Source organism: Rhineura floridana, chromosome 7 (genome assembly GCF_030035675.1).
Source record: "Rhineura floridana isolate rRhiFlo1 chromosome 7, rRhiFlo1.hap2, whole genome shotgun sequence".
Lineage (NCBI taxonomy): Eukaryota > Metazoa > Chordata > Lepidosauria > Squamata > Rhineuridae > Rhineura > Rhineura floridana.
In genome coordinates, this window is record NC_084486.1 from 5,262,886 (window position 1) to 5,288,649 (window position 25,764).

A 25,764-nucleotide genomic window follows, 5' to 3' on the forward strand; every position below is an offset into this window, starting at 1 on the left:
ATGACCAACCATGATTTTGAAATAATGGGAAAAGCCAGTCCTTCCTGTCTGCCATTCCTGACTAGTTAGGATCACTGCAGCAGAGTTGATCATCACAACTACTACAATATAATGATATAATTGTATATGGACTTCTCTTAGTTTCCAATCCGCCTGGGCCTATCAATTTATAAAATATATTGGGTGATATTCAATGCTAGTCCTACTCAGAGAAGACCCGTTGAAGTTAATAGAAATGACTAAATTAAAGTCATTAATTTCAGTGGGTCTTCTCTGAGTAGGACTTAGCTGACTATAACCCATTGTTACGGGAATTTTTATGATTCTAGTAACAGGATTGAGGGTCACTTCACCTGTAACGTTTTTCCTACACAGGTCTATGTGGATGTGAGAAAACAATGTATACAGCCATGTCTGTTCTTAGTGGGAAGATTGTGTATATTCATTACGGTTGCCAGGCTCAGGGCCTGAGGCTGATCCTGTATCTTTAGGAGAAGAGAAAGTCAGCCAAGTGCAGGTGTTCTTGCAACTCTGTAATGGGAAAAACCACAAGGTGGAATTCTCCATTCCCACTGCACAACTTTTAAAGATACAGATGACCTCTTGGAGGCCGGGCCTGGCAACCAAGAGGTCTTCTGTTTCTTTAAAAGTTGTGCAATGAGAAAAACCACAAGGTGGAATTCTCCCTTCCGCCTGCACAACTTTTAAAGAAACAGAAGACCTCTTGGTTGCCAGGCCCGGCCTCCAAGAGGTCATCTGTATCTTTAAAAGTTGTGCAGTGGGAATGGAGAATTCCACCTTGTGGTTTTTCCCATTACAGTGTTGTAAGAACACCTTTAATATGTTTTTAATAATGTTTTAACCCTTTTTAAGAGTTTTTTAAAAATGTTTTTAATGCTGTTTTGTTGTAAGATCTGTTTTTATGATGTTTTAAAGTGTTTTAGTGCTTTGTTTGCCACCCTGGGCTCCTGCTGGGAGGAAGGGTGGGATACAAAATAAATAAATAAATAAATAAACACCTGCACTTGGCTGATTTCTCTTCTCCTAAAGATACAGGATCAGTCTCAGGCCCTGAACCTGGCAACCCTAATATTCATACAGGAAAAATTTCATGTAGGAAACAACACAGAGAGGCAGTGGCTTGTATCGTGATGTTTTCTATCATTCTGTAACATTACAAGCATGGTTCACTCCATTATAGCGGCTCTCCATGAATTTATAGATGGATCTGGTGTTCTTCCATTTCCCTTCCATCAACATGTAAAAGGCAGGTAGGTCTTGGCTGCTTACCATGAATTGTTAGCAGTTCTTTAGTATGAAAATCCTGTCTATGGGGAAAAGAGTGACCTGTTTAGGTTTAACACTTATATCTGTGTATGTTTTTAATTAAGGTTCAGCACTACGCAGCAGCAGATCTCACTGGGACTCCCTCTTAAGGCTTCTTTTCATTCATCTAATCTGCACTGCATTCTCTTCACTGGGAATGGCTAAGGGGGCAAAAGGCCCCAAGGGGAAAAAGGTCAACTTGAAAGTTGCTAAGAACTCCATTAAGATCACATTTGATGGGAAACGCCGCCTTGATCTGAGCAAGATGGGCATCACTACTTTTCCCAGATGTATCCTGAAGTTGGCAGATGTGGATGAACTGGACCTCAGCAGAAACATGATCAAAAAGATCCCAGATTCGATTGAGAAGTTCCAGAACCTGCGCTGGATGGACCTACACAGTAACCAGATTGACAAGCTGCCAGAAACAATAGGAAACCTACAGAATCTCATTTTCCTGAACCTTTGCAACAACAAGCTAACAGCCCGGAGCTTGCCTGTGGAGCTAAACCAGCTCAAGAACCTCCGTAATCTCAACCTTGGCCTAAATCACATTGACAATCTCCCAACAACTCTGGGGGCTTTAAAGGAGCTCCAGGAAGTTGGAGTATTTGACAATTTACTGACTACCATTCCAAACAGTGTTGCAAAGCTCCCCAAGCTCAAAAAGTTGAATGCCAAAAGGAACCCTTTTCCTGGGCCTACAGAAGAGGAACTTTTTATTGACAACATTAAGCGCCTTGAGACTCTGTATTTGGTGGAAGAAAAAGATCTTTGCTATCCATGCTTGAGGAAGTGTCAAGAAGAGAGGGACAAGTTGAACAAACTAAAGAACACAGTGCCTGCTCCTCTCAGAAAGCCAAACTTTTCAAACCTCATGACACCCAATTCTCTGGCAAAGGAGAACCAAGCAGAATGGAGGTGAATGGATCACAGTTGCCATCAATGGATGCATGAGATAGTGAGGTAGAGGTATGACATGGAATGGTACCTTTGCATCCAATATTTGTAATCTGCCCCAAGGAATAAAAGTGCTCTTGACCACATAGCTCTTTCCACTAAAAGGATTTTTCCACTAGTAGACATGTGTCAATCCAGCAAACAAAACATGATATACATATTGCCAAGCTTTGAGCCTTGATCAGTGGTCTACAACCTTCTGCCCACTCTCACTATGGCGAGAGAAGCCCCAGCCTTCTCTTTAGTTTGGAGCTGGGGAAATGGGCAGGGATCATCTCTACAGTTGCACTGAGCTTCAGATATGCAGTACAACTATGGAGAAGATCCCTGTCCCTCGCCAGCACTAAGAAGAGTGGAGTGGACTGTTTGGGCACTTGGTAGCAGAGGTGATACAAGTATCTACCTGCCCAGTGCCAAAACAAAACCAATCTTCCCTTTTAGCTCAAAGAGGAATAGTGGGAATGGATGGTTTTGGGATAGTGGAGGCAGAATACTTGCCCAACCAGCCCCAAAATAAGCCCAGGCCTTTTTCTCTAGATCTGGGGAGAGTGGCTATTTGGATATTAGGTAGCAGAGGTTTTGCCTGTGCCCCACCACCCATCACAAAAACAAGCCACTGCTCCCTCTAGCTCCAACACACATCTCTCTCCAGGTCCAGAATTAACAATGTCAGGGAACTGGCCCTGACCTCATGCAGAGGTACAAGGCAAGCTCAGGAATAAGAAGACCAGCAAATTTATCTTGGCTACCAAGACCAGCCCAAATTATGGATCCCTGGCTTTGATTGTACAAAAACACAAAGAGAAAAGTGCATATTACCATTGTCCCATGCAGAAAGCAGAAATGGCTAGATTCAGTCAGGATATCTTTAAATAACATTTGATGTCAACAGATTTGTTTTCTCCAATATGAATCTCATTTGCCAAAACCCAAAATCTTGTATGTAATGTATGGCACCATCCACACATGTAAACATGTGTAGGTCCGATAACCTGTGCTTTGGAACCCTCTTGTGTTTGTTGCAAGGATCACACATATACAGTGAACTCTACGTGTGTAGGTGCCACAATATTATATTAAAAATGCAGTTCAGTTCCAGAGATGGAGTGAGCTATAATCCTACCGATCCTACCATGCAGTCGGTACAAGCCATCCTGAAAAGAATTTACAATAAGGTACAATGTGCTCAGGTACATTAAAAAAAAGACTATAGTGGCTTGCCCAAAGACATCCTGTGACCTTTGTAGGGGTTTGAATCTGAGCTTTCTGCACCCAAGCCAAGCACTCTAGCCACAGGATCCACACTGACTTAGAAAGCCCTAGTTAATGCATAGTTAATGTTAGTGTTTAAAATTAACCTTACGGAGCAATCCAAACCCAAGATCCACTGGGATGAGTGGAGTCTGGAATAGGCAGGTCTCTGACTGAGCCTGGGCTCAGCTGGGGCTACACTGGCTGAAGCCCCTCAACTTAGCTGAGCCAGAGATACACTGGCATAAGTTCTCCATCCTGGCTCAGCCAGCTCAGCCAAAGCTGAGATAAATCCCAAAAAAGGGGGTATGGCAGGATGGGGAAGGGGGAGGATTACCCCATTTCAAACTTCATTCAACTTAGTCACATGATCTAGCAATCCAGTAGAAGCTACACTGGCAAAAATGGTGATGTAAGTCAAACTCTACTTTAAAGGCTTGTTTTTCCTCTGCCAGGCTCCAGTAGCCCTGCTCTTAGGCAGAGTTTGGAATAGGTGTACGTTACATCTGGATTAATTACCTTGGCTTCCTGTAGTTTGGACTGATCTGCCCAGGTAGTTGAACAGAAAGGGAAATGCAAAATTGGGTACACCTGGTTTTGTCCTCTAGTAGTAGTAGTAGTAGTAGTAGTAGTAGTAGTAGTAGTAATAATAATAATAATAATAATAATAATAATAATAATAATAATAATAATAATAATAATAATAATAATGGATGTGTTATTGTGTTTTAGGTAATGTTTTTAAAATCATTTTATGATTTATTATAGATGGTTTTTAACATGTTGAAAGGAGCTATCTTGGGAGGAAAACACCTGCCTAACAATTAAAAGAATTAGGGAACTATAAGCTTCACTGAAATATATTCACACATTTACTATTTAGTGAAGAGAAACTGAAATTAATCTGGCTACTTTAAAACTGTATTTTATTAAAATGCTTGAAGGGATATATGGAACTCCTCCCTCCCTCTCCAAGAAATTGCACTAGTCCTATTGAAACTCTTTAGGCCTTCCTCAAAACTCCTCAGATATTTTGTTTAAATCCCCAAACTATTTTCAATTTTGCTTCAAGTAAAACTTTGTGGTGACTTCATTGCTTGTGAACCTTAAATGTGGTATCAGTTATTAAATTGCTTATGGGACTGTCTCTGTTCCTCTTACTACCTCATGTCAGTAAAGGTTGGCAATTTGGTCCCAACATATAGGGATTACCCAATTTTTAATTTTGCAATTTGCATTTGTATTGCCCTATTTTATGCCTCAGCTCTGTATACAATGTAGCTTTGGAGTTTCCCTCTTATGTTCTAAAAGGTCAGATGTATTACTACAGTCAAGAATTCCAAGTGATCTCATTCTTGAGCATCTACAATTTAGGTAGCAAGTTGGTCTATGAGACAGCAAGAGGGGACTTGAAGTAACTAAAACAAAATGCTTTACTGGATGTTGTGGTGACTAAGGAACCTGAGCGAGAGGCGAACAAGAGGGGCAGTGCGCAGGGAAGGAGGGCGCCGCAAAACATGCTCACCAGGATGCCTCGTGGCTTCATCAGCAAAGATGTGTTTTGTTTCCATGCCAAAGCTGATCCATCTGTGAGCTGTTTCATCGCTTCTGCTGAGCAACTAGCTGCCCTTGCCCTCCCCAGTAGCCACCGTGCTATCAGGCTACCTGCTTCCCTTCCAGCTGGTCATGATAAGAACTGTAATTTAAGAACTGGTGCCTGAGCGTGCTTTTCTCTTTGTTCTTCCCTGTCCCTCTTCCCTCATGTGTTGTGCATTTTACATTGTTAGCCTAAGAGCAGTTATTTAACTTTTGTAAATTGTATTTTGTAAATTGTATTGTTTTATTGATGTATTTTATATTGTATTTTTATATTTGTGTTTTTTTGTAAGCCGCCTTGAGGGCCTTTGGCAGAAAGGCGGGGTTTGAATAAATAAATAAATAAATACATACATACATACATACATACATACATACATGTTTGCCATGGCTGAATACTACATTGTAGCCATCTAGAGTAGGGATGGGGCACTTCAGGCCTAGGGGCCAAATGCATTTCTCTGTCTGGCCCTCAGGACTCTCTCCAGGCCACATACCTCACAAACCCTACTTTGCACCCTCCTTTAATGTTCTTGCCTGGCTAGAATAGATCCTTGAACTCTGATAATGCTTCTTGCTTGCCCAGATGGAGAGAAAGTTGTGTCAGTGTGCAGAAACTAATCTACTGTACAAAAATAAAATTCACATGATTGCTCTGCTCACTTTTGCCTCTGATCCCACCCACCACTGGCATGTGCCCCCCCCCCTGAAGGGAATGTTGTCCTTGGGCTAAAAAAGGTTAGCCACCCTTGGCCTAAAGCCAATGACAATATTGAAGGTGTGCGGAACAGGTTAGTGTTCTTCCATATACGCAAACACACCTGTTCATTTACAATCCAAAACCTCACGTCTACATTGATGTGCACACAGAGCCAGAACATGTGCACTGAGATTCATCTCAGTGGAAGTATATACAAATTAATGCACAAGTTCAGGTGACTTTGGATCATGGCCATCACCATCATTTATACTATTGCTCCCATCCAGCCATTTCTTACACGGATAAGAGCTGCAGTGCACAAACACAACTCCTCCCTCCACTGACAGTGATGTAGAGCTTTTATTGTGGGGGTGGACATGTTTGTGCATTGCACCTCTTACACACGTATGAAACGCAGTAACTGGAGTACATTCAATTAAAAGTCTTTTAAGTAACAAGTTACAGGCTTAGCTTTTGTATCATGCATTTGCATATTCAAGTTTCACAGACTCTTTTACAAGGCACTGGATAAATTAGACGCACAGTTAAAAAGATCTTGAATGTAAGACTTGCTTTGGATCCTAAAATACTTTTCATGCCTTTGATTAAAGGTCAGGTTTCTAAGAATAAATATACTTTCACATGATAGCACAAATGATTTTTGCTGCTTTAAGGAAATGGAGACTAAGGGCCCCTGCAGACACCCTTTTAATTGAGCATTCACAATGATTTGTGCTTATGATGCTATCAGGGTGGTCACACATGATCCCACTTTCAATACTGTTTGCACCTGCAAATGTTCTGAAGTGGTCATACTGTTTCATTTCCAATCAGTACATATTCCATATTTTTCTGCTGAAATCCCATAATATTTTATATCACAAAGGTTCTGATTTATTTTTGTCCCTGTTTTGTTGCACTATAACCCTTCCAGACAGCCAAAATGTGGTAGCATTGTGGCAGCACAAATGAAAGCAGAATAAATTAACAACGAATGCATTATTATTGTGTCAAGAATATGTTGCAGAATACATCTACAATAAAATACCAGTCTGAAGGGGACCTGATTCTAAAGCTAACAGAAAGATACATGAAGGCCACAATACTTGGCGGGTGAGTGCTGTTTCGGGGGTATGGGGGAGAAATGATGATTTTGTGGAACGCTGATGGGTAATTTGAGGGCTAAGGGAGTGTGCAAGGGGGTTGGTTAATGTATGTGTGCTGGTGAATCACACACAGTGCGGTTATCTCGGGCCATGAGGACTGAGATGAGAGGGTGAAGCTTCCATACAACATCATGTGTTTTTTTTCTTTATTGCTGTAAGATTTCCAAGTCAGTTCTGCAGGCCCCAATGAGTGTCAGTAATATAACCTTAGAAGGGGTGGCAGTGGGAGGCGTGGCATGACTCACAAAGGGACCCTGTACATTTCATTTTGCCACTACACTACTGGTTGTGGGATTTGGCTATATTAAATAAATTACCCTGGGTTCTCTGGGTCAGTCAAGGAATATACATAATTTATATGTATGAATGCAAAGAAGACTAGAAATGCTTTACACTTTGGGAATGCTAAACAAAAAGTAGTGATTGGTAATCCATTCCTTTTATTGCAATGTCTTCTTGGAATATTTTTACCCATGGATTATTTCAGTTACTGTAATTCATGTCACTATCATTAATTATTAAATTAAAAATAACAACAAAGGCAAAAAAATCACCTTATCACTATGTTGGAATTAACACCATTTTCGTTATTACATTTTCTTGCGTATGCCCTGCTGTCAAAGTAGACTCTGAATTGCCAACAGTCCAAAGTAATGCCCAAAATACAGTCAGAAATGGATACATTTACACATCACATGACTAAACCATAGTTTAAAATGAAATGCACAATTCAGTAAGCTTCCTCCTCCTTCCATGTGACCATAGTTTAACACAACACACACAGTTGAGGCTGGCCCTAGCATGAATAGTGCCCTTTCACACTCCCCCATGGTCAATTTTGCAGGGCCACCCAGAGGGTTTAAGGGGGCCTGGTGCTGCCCCCTACAAGGACACACGTATGTGTGTACAAAGCTGGGGGCTATGTGCCAGAAATATTGCATGCCCAGACTACATGCAAGATTTCTCACCTGCAGCTTCTCCTTGCCCTGGGATCAAACAAATGATAGGTGTGTTTCATTTTCTCTTACATAGGGATAAGGGAACAGGGATCAGGTTGTGCTTCCCGAGAATCTCCTCAAATTCCAAACTTCTTCTAGCAGAGCTTATTTCTGTTGCCTGGGGCTCAGTCTCCCAGGTATTCTGGTTGTGGCCTTCTGCTGGCTTTCTCCATTATTCATTCAGGAAGGATTCCTCACTTAAAGTCTGGCCTTACACCACTCCTACACCTTTCCCTGTGATAACTGCCACAGAAAATTACTCTCCAACGGCACCAAACCTGGAAATCTTAGCTAGTGTTCACTCATTCACTCACTCCATTGATTTTAGTGAGCACAAATGACATCAAAGTGGAAATTGAAAAAGAAACATAGTTTAAAGCTAATCGAAGGAAAATCATTTTTGTAGTTAATACACAATCAACGTGAGAACCTTGAAGAAAAGTTTACAGACACTTGCTTTTTGCTACCCTAGCTCACTGCAGGCAGTACATTAAAAAAAACAGCTCCTCAGTTCAATTTGGTGCCCCCCTCAGCCTGGCACCCTGGATGACCACCCAGCTCGCTCATCCAGAAGGCTGGCCCTGCACACAATTCCAGAATGAGCCACAGTAAGCATCAGGCTTGCACACTACCCCCCTGCTCTCTCCTCTATCAGATTGGGAAGAAGAATTCGGAAAGTGCTGGTTTCTGCCACTGACTGAGTGGAGAGATGTTTGGATGCCCCTACCTACAAGAGTTGTATTTCCTTTTTCTCTAACGAAAAAATTCAACTTCTTTTTTACAACCCTTCACGTACCTCATTCTTTTGCACCTTCTCAATCACAAACAATCATGCACATTCACTTTCCTTTTTTATCTGTTGCTAGCTAAGGATGGACAAATGTCAGATTAGTCTACTTCAGGTCTGTGTCACTTTTGTAAGTGTTCACTCATAAATCCATTCCATCCAGTTACTACATTAATCTACATTTTTTTTAAAAAAAATGCACATTTAAATAATATTTATAAACTAATTTTCTCTCTTAATACACATTTCTAAATATATTTTCTCTTAAAATATGTATATGTAAAAGATATTTTATCTCTAAATATATAAACACATTTTGATACTTTTTCAAGCTGAGAAATGCTATGCATTTGCTCTGATTTACACATTTGCCTGAAGGTACAAATCAGGTCAACTCATATTGGAATTCACAAAGATCAAATTCCTCAAGCATCCCAATTGCTACCCAACAAGTCCATCAACAGGGCAAGTTTATGGTGGTGCAGGAAGATGAGTCTTCTTTCCTTACCCTTTCCCCTCAAGGCTTCTGTACTTCTCTAAGGGCCTAACTAGGCCTGGGTGACTACAGTTGGGGATCAATATGATAGAATCCTCCCTCATGAAAATGATTGCTACATATAAAAAATTAGTATGTCAGAAGAAAGGCTAGCCTAGAACTTTGCTTCCTGAAATCTAATTTGCTATGTGAAAGGAGAATAAAGAGAAGTGGGAGAGGGGGCATTCAATAATGACAGCACCCATTTAAAAGCAGGGATGCAAGCACATCCCTATGTTTTCCCTGAAAGGGAGCTGAAAATGGCATTCATTCCAAGCAAGCACACACGAATGTCTCTAAGGAACACGAGAATGCTCAAGACACCCCAACTTATAGTCAGAATTAGTACAGCCAGAATTAGTACAGTGTTACATCCTCAGTGAGGATTCCTGCATTGAGCAGGGGGCTGGACTTGATGGCCTTATGGGCTCCTTCCAACTCTGCGATTCTATACTTCTGTAGGAATAGGCTTTTACATGCAAATGTGCATCAAAACCCTAACCTTTTACAGAAAAGCTTCTTTGGGAGAGGGTGCTTTACAAGCAGAGTGGAGGATGGACACAGTGCTTAATCCTTTCACTGCCAGTCATTTTTTCTGCTCTAAAGCTTCATTCCACTCTGCTCCCTTCCATCACCACATGGGTTTACAAACCCATCTTTGTGAGGCAAGATGGGGTATTAATGGTTTAAAATTCTCAGTAACGTTCTAAAAGGGAACAAAAGGCTAGTTAGTTAGTTAGTTAATTCTCTCCCAGTTAAATATACGTCCAACTGTTACCGTATAGTAATGGATTCTTCTGTGATGCCTTTCGATTTCAGTTCAGGCTTCACTGAACAAAATCTGAACAGGAAAGAAGAAAATACAGAGACAATAAAAATTGCTAATTCATGATCAGAAATAGTAATGGCTTTATTATTATTATTATTATTATTATTATTATTATTATTAGTGGTAGCAGCAGCAGCAGCAGCAGCAGCAGCAGCAGTAGTAGTATTTAATTTATATCACTCCATTCCTCCCTGTAGGAGCCCAGGACTGCAAACAAAAGCACTAAAAACACTTCAAAACATCATGAAAACATTAAAATACACTAAAATAAAAACATTAAAATAAAACATATTTAAAAACATTTTTTTAAAGAAAGCTTTTAAAACATCTTAAAAAAAGGTTTAAAAACATATTAAAAACCAATTCCAACACAGACGCATATTGGGATAAGGTCTCAACTTAAAAGACTTGTTGAAAGAGGAAAGTCTAGTAGGCACCAAAAAGATAACAGACATGGCGCCTGTCTAATATTTAAGGGGAGGAAATTCCAAAGGGTAGATGCCACTATGTAAAGGTCAATTTCTTATGTTGTGCGGAACGGACCTCCTGATAAGACTGTATCTGCAGGAGGCCCTCACCTGCAGAGTGCAGTGATCGACTGGGTATATAAGGGATAAAACGGACTTTCAGGTATCCTGGTCCCAAGCTATATAGGGCTTTGTACACCAAAACTAGAACCTTGAACTTAGCCCGGTAGCTAATACAAACCAGTGCAATTCTTTCAGCAGTTGGGTGACATGTTGGCAATACCCTGCCCTAGTGAGCAGTCTCACCACCGCAGTTTGTACCAGCTGCAGCTTCCAGACCAACTCAAGGGCAGCCCCACATAGAGCACATTACAGTAATCCAGCCTGGAGGTTACCAGTGCATGAACAACAGTGGTCAGGCTATCCCAGTCCAGAAATGGCCACAGCTGTCTCACCAGCCGAAGCTGGTAAAAAGCACTCTCAGCTACTGAGGTCACCTGGGCCTCTAGTGACACAGATGAATCGAGGAGCACCCCCACACTACGGACCTGCTCTTTCAGAGGGAGTATGACCCTATCCAAAGGAGGCAACTATCTGAACTCGGGAACCACCTACCCACAACGTCTCCGTCTTGTTAGGATTCAGAACCAGTTTATTGGCCCTCATCCAGCCCACCACTGAGTCCAGGCAACGGTCCAGGGCTTGCACTGCCTCTCCCGATTCAGATGTTATAGAGAAATAGAGCTGGTTATTGTCACCTCACCCCAAATCTACTGATGACCCAAGGGCTTCATATAGATGTCAAACAGCATGTGGGACAAGATAGCACCCTGTGGCACCCCACAGCACAACTACCGGGGGGGGGGGCAAAAGACAATCACCCAATGCTATTCTCTGAAAATGACCCTGGATAGGATCAGAACAACTGTAAAACAGTGCCTCTGATACCCATCTCACCAAGTTGGCCCAGAAGGATACCATGGTCAATGGTATCAAAAACCACCAAGAGATCAAGTAAGAATAACAGGGTTACACTCCCCCTGTCCTTCTCCCAATAAAGGTCATCCATTAGGGTGACCAAGGCCAATTCAGTCCCATAACCTGGCCTGAACCCAGATTGGAATGGGTCAAAATAAATAAATAAAATAAATTTCATCCAAGAGTACTTGCAATTGCTACACCACAACCATCTCAATCACCTTCCCTAAGAAGAGGGTATTGGTGACCGGTCAGCAGTTGTCACAAACCAATGGGTCCAGGGTGGGCTTTTTCAGGAGTGGTCGGATCACCACCTCTTTCAGGGTGGCTGGAACCACTCCCTCCTGCAATGATGCATTGACCACACCCTGGATCCACTCAGTCAAACCCCCTCAACAAGTTTAATAAGCCAAGAAGGGAAGGATCGAGAGGACATGTTGCTGGTTGCATTATCGCAAGCACCTTGTCCACATCATCAGGCCGCATCAACTGAAACCGTTCCCAAGAAGTTGCAGCAGACGTTGCACTGGAACCTTGCTGGAGACTACAGTAGATGTGAATGGGTCAACAAGATTGCTATGGACGTGAGCTACTTTTCCCTCAAAGTGTCTTGGAAATAATTCATAGTGGGCCTCTGAAGTATCTGAAACTCCATTTCCTGGAGTTGATCTCAACAGACCCCTGACAATATGGAAAAGCTCCACTAGATGGCTACATAAGGATTCAATGGTGGCAGAGAAGTGGGCCTTCTTTGCTACCCTTACCGCCTCACAGTAGGTACGGTTATGATTTTTTATGTGTGCATGATCAGCCTCACAGCACATATTTCGCCACTTCATCCAGCCTGTTTCATTGCCCTTAGCTCACTGGTATACCAAGGTGTAAACAGGGCTCCCCAATGCCAGAAAGGGTGCTTAGAGGTAACCGTGTCAAGAGCCCAACGCACCTCACTGTTCCACAGCATGACATGGGCTTCAACGAGGTCACCTGATCTATCTACTGTGAACTCCCCAGGGCATTCAGGAATCCAGTGGATTCCATTAGTCTTTGGGGCGGAGCATCTTAATCTATCCACCACCTAAGTAGGGGAGGATCAGAACCATAAATCTAAACTTCAACAGGAAGTGGTCTGACCATGACAATGGGATGACATTCACCCCACAATCTCCAGACCATCCCTTACTTTATCTGCAGCAAAACCCAAGTCGAAGGTGTGCCCTGCCCTATACATTGGGCCGGTGACAACTTGAGACAGCCCTATGGTTGTCATGGAGGCCATGAAGTCCTGAACCAAAACACTAGAGGCAGCCTCAGCATGGACACTGAAATCACTCAGGACTTTCCTTTTGGGCTCCTCCAATACCACAGCCAAGGGAGCCTTTGCCAGCTCAGTCAGAGAAGCTACTGCAGGGTGGACCAGAAGCAACCCTAGTTTCCTGTCTCCTTGGCCGGAGATCAGGTGCAGGCCCCCACAGCCCGCTCTGGTCTCCCAGCAACAGAGATGGAAGTTGTGTAGACCACAGCAACACCCCATCCTTGCAGCCTGTGCTGGTGTTGCACCAAGTATCCAGGGGGACAAAGCTGGGTCAGATCAACTCCTCCCAGCTCACCCACCCAGATCTCGGTTACGCACACCAAATTGGCACTTTCATCCATGATCAAATCATGGATGAGTGTGGCCTTATTGTGCACCGATCTGGCGTTAAACAACAGCATACACAGGCCAGTTGCACAGCAGATGAGCAGTGAGGAACTCATCCATGAGAGAAGTGGGAGAGAGGAACAAGGCATAGATAGCCTTGCTGTCATCTTCTATGGTTGTTCACCACCTCCCCATGGCCATACCTCCTTCTATCCATGATCACTAAAATTGGGGTGGCATCACCCATATTCCTTCTTACTAAGACTACTCTTAAATGCCTGATATGGACCAAACAAGAGCCCACCAACAAAACCTACCTGAGCCAATTATCCCAGTAGGCCTCTGCAAGAATTGGGAAAAGTCAAACCCACTCAATATCTTTTACACAGGGCACATCTACTCCCCCCCTGTGTCTCACACCCAGGGAGGGCCAGCCTTCTGCCAGTTACAGACTCTCACTCTGAAGGCATCTAGCAACCTTTCTCCTATTGTTCAGTTCACTGCACAGGCTCTCACCCTGTGCAGAAATGACACATGCACCAAGCACCCTCCCCACTACCAATTATATATATATATATAAGGGGGTAACACCCTCACCCTCGGGACTCCCTAAGGGGCTCCCCAAAGGGCAGCCAGGCTTTTATGCCCCCTGAGCTGAGGGTCAGGCAGGGGGTCCCACTCCTTGCAGCACTTACCAGGGACTTCAGCTGTCTCAAGAGACAGCAACCCAGAGGAGCAACCAAGCAAGGACCCAGATGCCCAGATACTCACTCCCAGGGCAGGTCTCTTCCAGTCCCCCAGTGCTGCAGCTTTAGAAATTCACTCAAAAGATTACTGTATACTTTGCCAGCTAAGACTCAATGTAGAGAAGTTACCGAATGGCAGGGATTCCCAAACTGTGGCTCATGGGCCATCAGTTGTCCATGAGCTTCATTCAGATGGTTCATGGCATAGCCACACTAAACATTAATATTGATCTTAATTGTATTTTATTGCTCCTTTTATTTCTTATATAGTACTTCATTGTTTTACAAGATGAATTCTCTGGAATGCAAATTGTAATACAATAACATACAATACAAGAAATAAAAGAAGCAATAAAATGCAATTAAACATCGTAAAGCATCTAGTTCAGCACATGACAATTACTACAACAGGCACAAAAATCATGAAGTGGTCTGCCAAGACCATCAGCAATTTTCCAGTGGTCCGTAGGAGAAAGAGTTTGGGAATCAATGAATTATGGTGTCCGTGTGCAAAATACAAGCTGCTGATAGACTGCAACCACTTTAGACACCTCCTGCTTCCCAAAGTAGCACGCACGCACACACACACACGTAAAAGTAACAAAATCATTGGAATTTCCCTCCAAATATTATCTCCTAAGGTCAGTTGATGTTTCATATAACATTTTGTGTTAAAATTAGCTTAGTTAAGGCTGAGAAGGGACAACTAGCAGCAAGAGACCCAATAAAAATCTATGAGTTCATAGTTGAATATGCATCCGCATATAATTTGCAGGTACTAATCCTGCAAAGTTCCCAGGGAACTCTGGAATTGTAGCTCTGTGAGGGGAATAGGGGTCTCAGTACCCTTAACAAACTACAGTTTCCAGCATTACTTGGGGGAAGCCATGATTGTTAAAGGGGTATAATAGTTTGTTTATTTATTTATTATTTGATTTATATCCCGCCCTTCCTCCCAGCAGGAGCCCTGGGCGGCAAATAGAAACGCTAAAAACATATATAGTGTGGATGTGTCCTGATTTGCATTTGGATGCCTCTTGGGTGTGTGATGCATGGCATGGCTGGAAGGGAAGGGAGTTCCCTGTCATGGAAGGTTCTCTGCCTCCAGGTTCAATATTCCTCTTTCCAGTTCTTCCTGCCTTTCAAGGCCCAGGGACAAGGCATGAATGGCCCACCTTCACGTAGGTGGGCCATACCTGCATCTAGTACTTGCCCTTGTGTGTGCTATGCCCTTCATTGCATTGGGATGGTGCATGCACTTGCCAAGTGGATTGCCAGAGTTCATACAGTCAATCATACCCCAGCCAGGACTTCTCATATACCATGTAATATAGGGATCAGTGTTACATTATATACGCATTCATTTTCAGGAGAGCTGTATTTTTTTTTAAATAGAAAGAGGAAGTAATATTTTTAGGAGAAAAAAAAAGTTCCAAACATTTGGGCAGGGGGAGATGAAATATTTAGGAAAGGGTCATAGCTCAAGGCAAAACATAAGCTTTGTATGCAAAAGGTCAGGCTGCGCTAGAAAGGAATCCTGCCTGAAATTGCAGAGAGCTGCAGTCAATCACTGCAGATAATAGTAAGCTATATGGACCAATGGTCTGTGTAAAGCAGCTTCCAATGTTCATTCCTAGTTTATTTATTTCTTCCTATATAATATTTTTGTAAGGTATCATGCTGTAGTCACATGACAGCCTTCTAACTGCTGCAGGGACATGGCAATAGCAGTGGCTGAAGCTGGCAGCTGAGCGAAGACGGAGGGAGGGAGGGAGAGCAGGCAATAGTGGGGAGGGTGGCCTGGGTGAGCTGCACAGTGATAGGCCAGAGCTGCTCCTCTGTAAGTATCTTGGTTTGCTGCCACTGCTGAGGCCAACAATCAAGCAAAGAGGGAGGGAGGGAGGTGGGGAGGAAAGACTGGGTGGAGAGAGCAAGCAGTGGAGTGACAGACTGGGGCAGCTCCTCAGCAAGTGCCCTTCTTTGCTGCTGCCACCACCATCTGCCTCACCAGTGGAGGGAGAGGGAAGTGGCAGGAGAGCAGGATGCCCGTCTCCTCCTTCTGCTTCCCTTCTGCTCCATGGGAGAAGATCTGGGAGGAGGGAGGGGCCTAGATAAACAACTGTAAACTACTGAATAGGCCTGTCAGCATAAAAAAGTCTTCAAGAGATTCCTGAAAGTCAAAAGCGAGGATGCCTGCGATTCATCTGCTGGAAGAGTGTTTCACAGCATGGGTCCGGTGAACATTAAATGCCCGACTTCCAGCTGAAGCCAGTCAATCCTCTGTAACACAGAGGACAACTAAAAACCCTCATCCAAATTATCTCAGTGATCAAGCTGGGATATAAGGGCTCAGACAGTCCTTAAGGTATCCTAGATCCAAGTTGTTCAGGGCTTTGTATGTTAATACAAGTACCTTGAACCTACCTGGCTAGTAGCATATGGGCAGTCAGTACCCATGTTTTAGCAGAGGTGTTGGTCATCTGCCCCAATCAGCAGTCCAGCCATCAATGCTAAAATTATGTCTTTTGGGCTCAGAAGTAAAATATATGCCTTGATATTCTGATGTTACAAAAAAACCTCATGTTTGTAATGCAGCATCAGGGAAATTGCTATACTTTATTCAACTACATTTCCAAGATATTCTAACAGTTTCATCATCCTTCTTCAATAGGTAAATCCTCCGTGGCGCAGAGTGGTAAGCGGCGGTAACGCAGCCAAAGCTCTGCTCACGGCTGGAGTTCGATTCCAACGGAAGGAGGAAGTCGAATCTCCGGTAAAAGGGGTCGAGGTCCACTCAGCCTTCCATCCATCCGTGGTCACTGTCTGCCTAGTGAACGTCGCAAGACGTCACCCTAAGAGTTGGAAATGACTTGCACTACAAGTGCAGGGACACCTTTACCTTTTTAATAGTTGCAGGCAAAACTAGCAACAGTGGAGTAGCTATTGCTCCCAAAGCAAATTGCATTTCAATGAACTGACATTGTGACAGATAACAACTAGCATTAGGGAATATAATGTTGGATCACATAGGAGGGAATACCACTTAATGCACTAAAAAACCCTTGGGAACTTTGTTCCCCTGCATAAGGTACCTTTTCAGAGTTTTTGTCCTGTCACTGTTGTGGAATACAAGGAATATGGAGTAGCCACTTCTGAAGAAGATTTCCAAGGCAATCTCCTGGGAAGACAAAACAACAGGAGCATGGTGAGACTACAGTGGAAATATAGACACATTCTTTCTTCAAAAGTTTTTTTTAAATATTCAAACCAACGTGTCAGCCTTGTCCAGCAGAAGATTTCATCAGACCCACATTAAAGCCAATTATATGTTACTTATCAAACCAGGATGATCCTTACTTAAGAACTGTCAGGAACCATAAGGGCAAGATCCATGGACCCTGAGATCTGTGCTGCTACTGCACAGAGGGTCCTTGGCTGCAAGATGTCCTTAGTTCCAGGATGACTTCACCCACCTGGGCACCCCATTGGCTGTACTTGATTGAGAAGACTATAAAAGTTTCCAGGTCAGATTGTGGCTTTGTTGGGGAAGATTCAACACTTTAGATCACTTCTTCAGCTTCTTCTCAGACATCAGCTGCCTAAGACCCAGAGCTTGGAAAAATTACTTTTTTTAAACTACAGCTCCCATCAGCCCCAGCCAGCATGGCCATTGGATTGGGCTGATGGGAGTTGTAGTTCAAAAGAGTAACTTTTCCAAGCTCTGCTAAGACCCTAGACTATATTCTTAGGTTTAGAAGTAAGTAAAATCGAGAATGTTTTCCTTCAGCCTGAAGAAACCAGGACTGTGTTGCCAAGCTTTGGATTCTATTTTCCCTTCTTGGTGAATCCACATTTCATTTCTGTTCTTCTATTACAGATGCAAGGTTTTAGTGTAGTATTTCTATTTAGGGATATTCAAAACAGAAAGCACCTAAAATCCCCCTCAGCAACGCTTTGCAACAGTATAGAAGAAATGAAATCGAATGGAGCTATGCCCATTTCATTAAGCAATTCTATGAGGAGAATGGCTCAGATTCCTCCCCACAAAGGTTAACATAACTGCAGAGCTTGGAAAAGTTACTTTTGTGAACTACAACTCCCATTAGCCCCAGCCAGCATGGCCACTGGACTGGGATGATGGGAGTTGTAGTTCAAAAAAGTAACTTTTCCAAGCTCTGCAATACTGCCATCCAAAGAGGTACTCACTCACATTCCATGTGTGCATCCAATCCCTCCCCCCACCCTTTTCTGATTGTAGAGCTATATTTCTGCATCTGCCATTGTCTGGATCAAAGGGTGGCATTTTTCTGCAGCCTTTGTCTCAAGATCATAATCCTGGTGATATTTTGTGCCTTTGCCAGATACCCTGGACCAAAGGAAAGGTTCATACTGACAGTTTATTCCTACCTGTAGAAGAAAGCGCATTGGGTGGATCTCATTAATGTCACTGTATGAATAGCAGGAGCATGTAGGCTGTCGCATGACCTGGTCTTTGTGACACAAGCTATAAATGAATGAATCACTGATGCTAGAAAGGAAAACATGAAATTGACATTAAACAAGGAGTGCAGCATTAGCCTGTCCCCCCTTAATTAGAAAATTAGTGTTTCTCTCACTTCTCTACCTCCACTCCATGCACAATCACAGATGGGCAACAACGCATTGTCCCCAAAGTCAGAAATAATTTGACTTATTTTCTGTGCAAATCTATCTTTTATTTTATTTATTTATTTATTAAATTTACATCCAGCCCTTCCTTCCAGAAGAAGCCCAGGGAAGCAAACAAAAACACTAAAAGAACTTTAAAACATCTTAAAAACAAAAGACTTTAAAACATATCAAAACAAAACATCTTAAAAACATCTTTAAATAACAATTTTAAAAATGTCTTAAAAAGCAATTCCAGCAGACACAGACTGGGATAAGGTCTCTACTTAAAAGGCTTATTGAAAAAGGAAGGTCTTCAGTAGGCACTGACAAGATAACAGAGATGGCACCTGTCTAATATTCAAGGGGAGGGAATTCCAAAGTGTCGATGTCACAGCAGTAAAGGTCCGCTTGTGTGGAATGGATCTCCTGATAAGGTGGTATCTGCAGGAGGACCTCACCTGCAGAGCATGGGGATCGACTGGGTAGCACAGTGATCTGACATTTAACAGATGTCATCCAGCCCCCTACCTCCCAGTCAGCCCTGTTCACTCACAGCCTCACCAACCCTCTTCCCTTTAAAGCTCCCCCCTGCACTCTGGCAGTGACAGGGAGAAGGAAGGAAGAGAGCTCTTTCCTTTTGCTCTCTATTGTCAAGACAAAAGATTCCTGTGAATCTTGGGAACTGTGAAATGAAAGGGACCACCTTCAAGTCGATTCCGACTTCTGGGCGACCCTATGAATAGGGTTTTCATGGTAAGCTGTATTCAGAGATGGTTTCCCATTGCTTTCCTCTGAGGCTGAGAGGCAGTGACTGACCCAAGGTCACCCAGTGAGCTTCATGGCTGCGTGGGGATTTGAACCCTGGTCTCCCAGGTCATACAACACCTTAACCACTACACCACACTGTACCTTTGGGAAAATTAGCCTTCTCAAGGGCCCCGGGACCTCATGTATTAGAGGTTAAGTTGGGAATTCTCCTCTGACATGGACTGTAGAAATTATAAGAGAAGACTTTGCAGGGTCCTAATATATGTCTCTTTTTTGAGGTCAGCATTTAAATACCCTAGAAGCCTGTACCAAGGCCTGATCCCTGCCAGCATCTCTGAGAGTTTATTATTCTTTGCAATCCAGGTACATTTTACCTACAGCCAAAATGAAATTTGTAAAAATTCAAATTTGGGTTGAATGCTCAAAGTAAATCATTTCAAAATTCAGATTGAATTTCATTTTATAGAAGATTAAAACCTACTTTGTTACAATAAAATTCCAGGCATTTGGGGGCAAAATTCCAGATGTCAGAGGAAATTTTGTTATTTGCATTTATAAAGGCCCCCCAAATATGTCTCACAATGAATGCATACAAGCAGGTCTCTGCCCATTAATCTATGTTATAAGGCAATGGGTCAACTAAATGTGATAAAGAATATAGAGGAAGAAAGGAGCTGAAATCAGAAATAAATATAGGCAGACAAAACTGCAACTATAATTTTCTTAGGAGCAAAAAGTCACAATTCAGATAATCATAGGAACAAAGTAAAGTATGGAAAAGCAGAGAGGAGCACAGAAACAACAAAATTTGGGAGAGTACTGCAGATATGAACCAGGAGAAAAATCTAAGAGAGTAAGTTATTTTTAAGGAAGGAAAGAATTTGATGTGGAAGAGCTTTTGAGGACACAATAGCAGGCAGCAATAATTGTCATTCAGCTACGACAACATATGCCAATGCTCCATGAGTGCAGAATTGGGATTTGATCAGGCATAGATGTGGCTAATTATGGCACTGCAGTAAGTGCATGTTCTGCCAGGGTAGCTACCTTATCTAGGTTCCCCAGCACCGACAAAAGGCCAGATATATGAGCTGATCTTCAGAAGAAAATAACTCACCTGGATAAGCAGTGCTCTGTGCAATAAACTTCCTCCAACTGGGACAAAGTAAAATGCTTGCAAATGTAAAAATACTCTCGGCCAAAGAGAAGCACACCTTCCAATGCTATGTGTCCCTGGACAATAACCACTGATTGTCTGCATGTAATCTAAAGAAGGAAGCAGACAGTACATATCACCCACAAAGCTGACTACTTTTTAAATTATACAGCCAAGAGAGTGGCTGTATACTATAGCATTCTGCAATGTTAAATTGAAAATACCCCCATGCCATTCTGCTGCTTCCCATAAGTTCATTTCAAAACCAAACTATACAAAACGTATAGTCCTGAACTCAGAAATGCTTGCTTAACAACCCCCTAAACTTTCATGTTAATACACAAAACGCTCAGAGAGAATCAAGTTCAAAGTGTAAAACAAGAGGGGGGGGAATTCCAGACCCCTCTGTCACTCTCACAGAGTACCTGTAATCCTGTTATTGACCTTGCCCGATACTCTGACCTTCATCTTCTGCAGTTTAAAAGTTAAAAAGAAAATGCCTGGCTGATTTTTAGTTAATTTAAGAAATTTAACATTGAAGTCATAGATAAGCGCAGGCATGCTCAGTAAGAACCAACTATCAGTGTTCTAAAAGCCAGACTCACAGCTGTTTGGCTTGGCTAATCAGGGGACCACACCCATGCCAGACATTGATTCCCCTTGAAACAGTCATGGCTTCCCCCAAAGAATCCTGGGAAGTGTAGCTTGTGAAGGGTGCTGAGAGTTGTTAGAAGACTTCTATTTCCCTGATGGAGCTCCAGTGGCCAGAGAGGTTTAACAGTCAGCATCTCTTCTGTGGATTGTACCTTTGAGGGGAATAGGGCGTCTCCTAGCAACTCTGAGTAACCTTCACAAACTACACTTTCCAGGATTCTTTAGGGTAAGCCATGACTGTCTAAAGTGAAATAAAGGTCTGGTGTGGATGTGGTCAGTGACAGCTTTGTTTTAAATTTGGGTGGGAGACTAGATGTGCCTGCTGTAGAAAAAAAAGTGGGGGAAACCATGAAAAACAATGATACTGTTCACAATGTTTTCCTTTTCGAAATGAAAGGAGCTCTCCCCTCCCCATCCCCTTGTGGTCAGTCCAGTGCCCACCAGCCCAATCTCCTCCCCTCCATCGCCCTCCCTACCCCTATCCTTCTTCCCTTCTCTCCCCCTCCCCTCTCCTGCCCCCTCTCTGCCCCTCTCCCAAGGTCAGTTCCACCTATCCTAAGCATGATTATACAAGAGTAAATCCCACTGAACTCAACAAGCATGCTAATGATCAAAACTGCCCTCCCCTCCTTCTCTGTCCTATCCCCTTCCTCTTGCCCTTTCCTTCCCCCTTCCTTCACCCCTCCCCACTCCCATTCCCTTCCTCCTTTCCTCTCCCCTCCTCCTGCATGGTCAGTTTTACCTTCATAAGCATGACTGCACAGGAGAAAATCCTACTGAGCTCAATAAGCATGCAAATGACCCTCCCCCTCCCTTCTTCCTCCTCTCCCCTGCCCCTCCAGCCCTCCCTCTTCTTCACTTCCCCTGTGGTCAGTTTCACTTGTCCTAAGCATGATTTCGTGGGAGTAAATCCCACTGAACTAAATAAGCATGCAAATGATCAAACCTGCCCTCATCCTCTCCTCCCCCTCCCCCTTGCTCCCCTCCCTCTCCTCTTCACTGCCCTTCCTCCTCCTCTACCCCTGCCCTCCCTCCTCTTCCCCCATAGTCAGTTTCACCTATCCTAAGCATCATAGCAGGGGAGTAAATCCCACTCAACTTAATAAGCATGCAAATGATCAAACCATTCTCAGCAAACGTGCACAGAATCCAATTCCTTACCTCCTGCATTGAAGAGAAATTCAAAGCATGTAAATGATCAGACCTGCCTTTCCCCTCCTTCCCCTCTCCTCTCCCTTCCTCCTTCCTCCCTCCTCATAGAATAATAGAATAGTAGAGTTGGAAGGGGCCTATAAGGCCATCAAGTCCAACCCCCTGCTCAATTCAGGAATCCAAATCAAAGCATTCCCGACAAATGGCTGTCCAGTTGCCTCTTGAATGCCTCCAGTGTTGGAGAGCCCACTACCTGTCTAGGAAATTGGTTCCATTGTCGTATGGCTCTTAATGGTTAGGAAGTTTTTTCTGACGTTTTTCCTCCCCTCCCCTCTTCCTTCTTCCTCCTCCCCTGCCCACTCCAGGCCTCCCTCCCAATGGTCAGTTTTACCTATTGTAAACATGATTGCACGGGAGTAAATCCCACTGAACTCAATAAACATCTAAATGATCAAACCTGCCCTCCCCCTCCTGCCTGCTTCTCTCCCCTTCCTCCCCTCCCCATCCCTTGTGGTCAGTTTCACCTATCCTAAGAATGATTGCAGGGGAGTAAATCACACCGAACTCAATAAGCATGCAAATTATCAATCCATTCTCAGCAAACTTGCACAGGATCCCATTTCTTACCTCCCAGATTAAAAAGCAGAGAAATTCACTAATAGACAAAAAACCTTGCAATTTAAGAATGTATCTATAGCCAACAGATATTTCTATCAAACTTTAAAAAGCAGGGAAATTGGGCAGCTATGGTGAATACACCAGCGAAGCAGGAGACCTGACCTCCTCTCTGAGATATTGTACTGCCCTACAAATTTGTCAAAATGCAAACACAATTTGGGTTGGTCTTTCACAGTCCAATCCACTTCCTGTGCAGCTTGGAAGAATTTGGTAACATGTTCCTCTGAGCATATGGTGAGTGGTGGCAGCACCTGCAATCAGCCCAAATAACAGAAACAGGACATGTGCTGTGCTGTGCTGATCTTGTTTTAGCAGGGAGGAAGCAACAATATTAGAACAGTTGATATAGTTCAGATAGTCACTTCAAATATGTTTGATTTACTTTGCAATTTTAGTGAAGTTTCCTATAGTAAATCATTTTCTTTTGCTTCTGTTTCTGTGAATATGTGAAGTACAGCAACACTAAAAAAAAGCTCCAAAAACAATTGTGGAATAATGGGACTGACTGTTCTGTAGAATAGTTTCCAATAGACATGAGGAGTGTCTCAGTTTGCACAAGATAAAACAATGAGAAGTGAAATATATTCTAGCAAAATTCCAGGTGTGCTCTACGTTTTTAATTGACCATGCCCACCTTTCCTTAAGTGGAGTCATTTAAGCATAGCAGGCTGAAAACATGTATCTTGGGCAGGCCAAGTTTCTTTTTTCCAACAGCTAGAGTCATTGCTTAAGTAGCAACATATTGTAATCTGTCTGATTTTACATCAAACTGCAGTTTCAAATTCAACTGTTAGTGCGCCCAAAATAGAAATAGAGCATAACCTCCAGTTTGAAACACAAAAGCCTGTCTTCACCATCATATGTCATTGACCAATAAAAAGGCTTTGAAATTAATAAAAATAAATTTGACACAGATTTCTAGGTTGAATAATGAGAAAAATATAATTTTCTAGGTTAGATTCTCTGTAGAAACAGTAGTAGCACAGAAAAGAAGCAAAGTAAGAACACCAACAAACATACAAAAATGTAATTCTCCATCTTTGCAGATGACAGGTGTTGCCACCACTCACCATATGCTCAGAGGCACATGTTACCAAATTCTACCAAGCTACACAGGAAGTGGATTGGACTCTGAAAGACCAACCCAAATTGTGTTTGCATTTTGACAAATTAACGTCCAATTAACGTAGTGACGGGTAATGGGAGGTATGGCGTTAGGAGGAGAACAGGCCAGGTAAGGGGAACTCGTCCCAGACAAATTGTGTCTGTGCCTTGTTCCGGTTCTCCTCATACCCACAGGTTTGTTGGTTGTCCTATCAGCCAGCTCTCAGATCTCCAAGTGCTGCTTTTGAATGCCAGGTCGGTACATAATAAAACCTCACTTGTCCATGATTTAATTCTGGAGGAGGGTGCCGACCTGGCATGTATAACCGAAACCTGGATGGCTGATCAAGGAGGAGTTGCTCTTTCCCAGCTTTGTCCACCCGGGTATTTGGTTCAGCACTGTGGTAGATCTGAGGGCCGGGAAGGGGGGGTCGCTGTGGTCTATAGGAGTTCTTTCCCTCTCACCAAGCACCCTGTCCAGATGGCGACTGGTCTGGAATGTCTCCACCTTGTATTGGGCCAGGGAGACAGACTAGGAATACTGTTGGTGTACTGTCCACCTTGCTGCCCAACAGCTTCCTTAGCTGAGCTGACAGAGATAGTCTCGGAGGTGCTCTTGAGATCCCCTAGACTTTTGGTACTGGGGGATTTCAACGTCCATGCCGAGGCTGTCTTATCTGGTGGAGCTCAGGACTTCATGGCCTCCATGACAACAATGGGGCTGTCTCAATTTTCTACCGGCCCAACGCATGTGTCGGGACATACTCTTGATTTGATCTTCGCCACTGGACATGGAGATGGTGATCTGGCGGTGGGGTGTTTTTCATCTATCCCATTGTCATGGACAGATCACCGCTTGCTGAGATTTAGACTTGCAGCGGCTCTTTCCCTCTGCAAAGGTGGAGGATCTATTAAGTTGATCCGCTCCCGGAGCTGGATGGATCCCGCAGGTTTTCAGAGGGCTCTGGGAGATTTTCCGGCTGATAGGACTGGTGCTCCTGTCGAGGCCCTGGTCGCACTGTGGAATACGGAAATGACCCGGGCTATTGACACGATCGCTCCCACGTGCCCCCTCCGCTGTAGAGCTCATACAGCTCCATGGTATACCCCGGAGCTGAGAGCGATGAAACATGAGAGGAGGAGGCTGGAGTGCAGATGGAGGAAAACTCCCAGTGGATACAATTATGCCTTGGTAAGTGCCACCAATAAGTTGTATACAAAAGCGGTAAGGACAGCAAAGAAGCTTTATTTTGCTGCCTCTATTAGATCATCCCTATGCCGCCCAGCGGAGCTTTTTAAAGTCGTGCGTGGGCTCTTACACTATGGCCCCCACGATACTACGGAAACATCGGAAGCCCGCTGCAATGAAATTGCTGGACACTTTCAAGATAAGATCACATGTATCCGCAGGGATCTTGACTCCGATGTTGCGACAGATGAATCCATTGAAGTGTCCGGAGCACGGCCTTGTCCTTCATTATTGGATGAGTTTCAGTTGGTGCAGCTCGAGGAAGTGGACAAGGTGCTTGGAATGGTTCGGGCAACCACGTCTGTTCTGGATCCTTGCCCATCTTGGCTAGTGAAAGCTAGCAGGGCTGGGACCACCGGTTGGGCCAAGGAA

At 43.4% G+C, this 25,764-nt stretch overlaps 2 protein-coding genes across 5 annotated transcripts in view; one reads left to right on the forward strand and one right to left on the reverse strand.

Moving 5' to 3' along the window:
• Positions 1-25,764, reverse strand: part of WDFY4 (WDFY family member 4) — a 463,201-nt gene that overhangs the window by 118,234 nt on the left and 319,203 nt on the right. For all 4 annotated transcript variants that reach the window (XM_061634768.1, XM_061634767.1, XM_061634766.1 and 1 more), the window contains 4 exons: positions 20,517-20,665; positions 18,389-18,509; positions 17,074-17,159; positions 10,098-10,160 (listed from right to left, as the gene is read on the reverse strand). In XM_061634768.1, the coding sequence (XP_061490752.1) occupies positions 10,098-10,160; positions 17,074-17,159; positions 18,389-18,509; positions 20,517-20,665 (419 nt within the window). The remainder of the gene's footprint in view (positions 1-10,097; positions 10,161-17,073; positions 17,160-18,388; positions 18,510-20,516; positions 20,666-25,764) is intronic.
• LRRC18 (leucine rich repeat containing 18) lies at positions 1,484-2,251 on the forward strand. The gene has a single exon (XM_061634290.1). It carries the CDS (start codon positions 1,484-1,486, stop codon positions 2,249-2,251), a length of 768 nt encoding a protein of 255 aa, XP_061490274.1.

Excerpts from the sequence above, each read along its gene's own strand:
- LRRC18 (XM_061634290.1), top strand. The coding sequence starts at position 1,484 with ATGGCTAAGGGGGCAAAAGGCCCCAAGGGGAAAAAGGTCAACTTGAAA.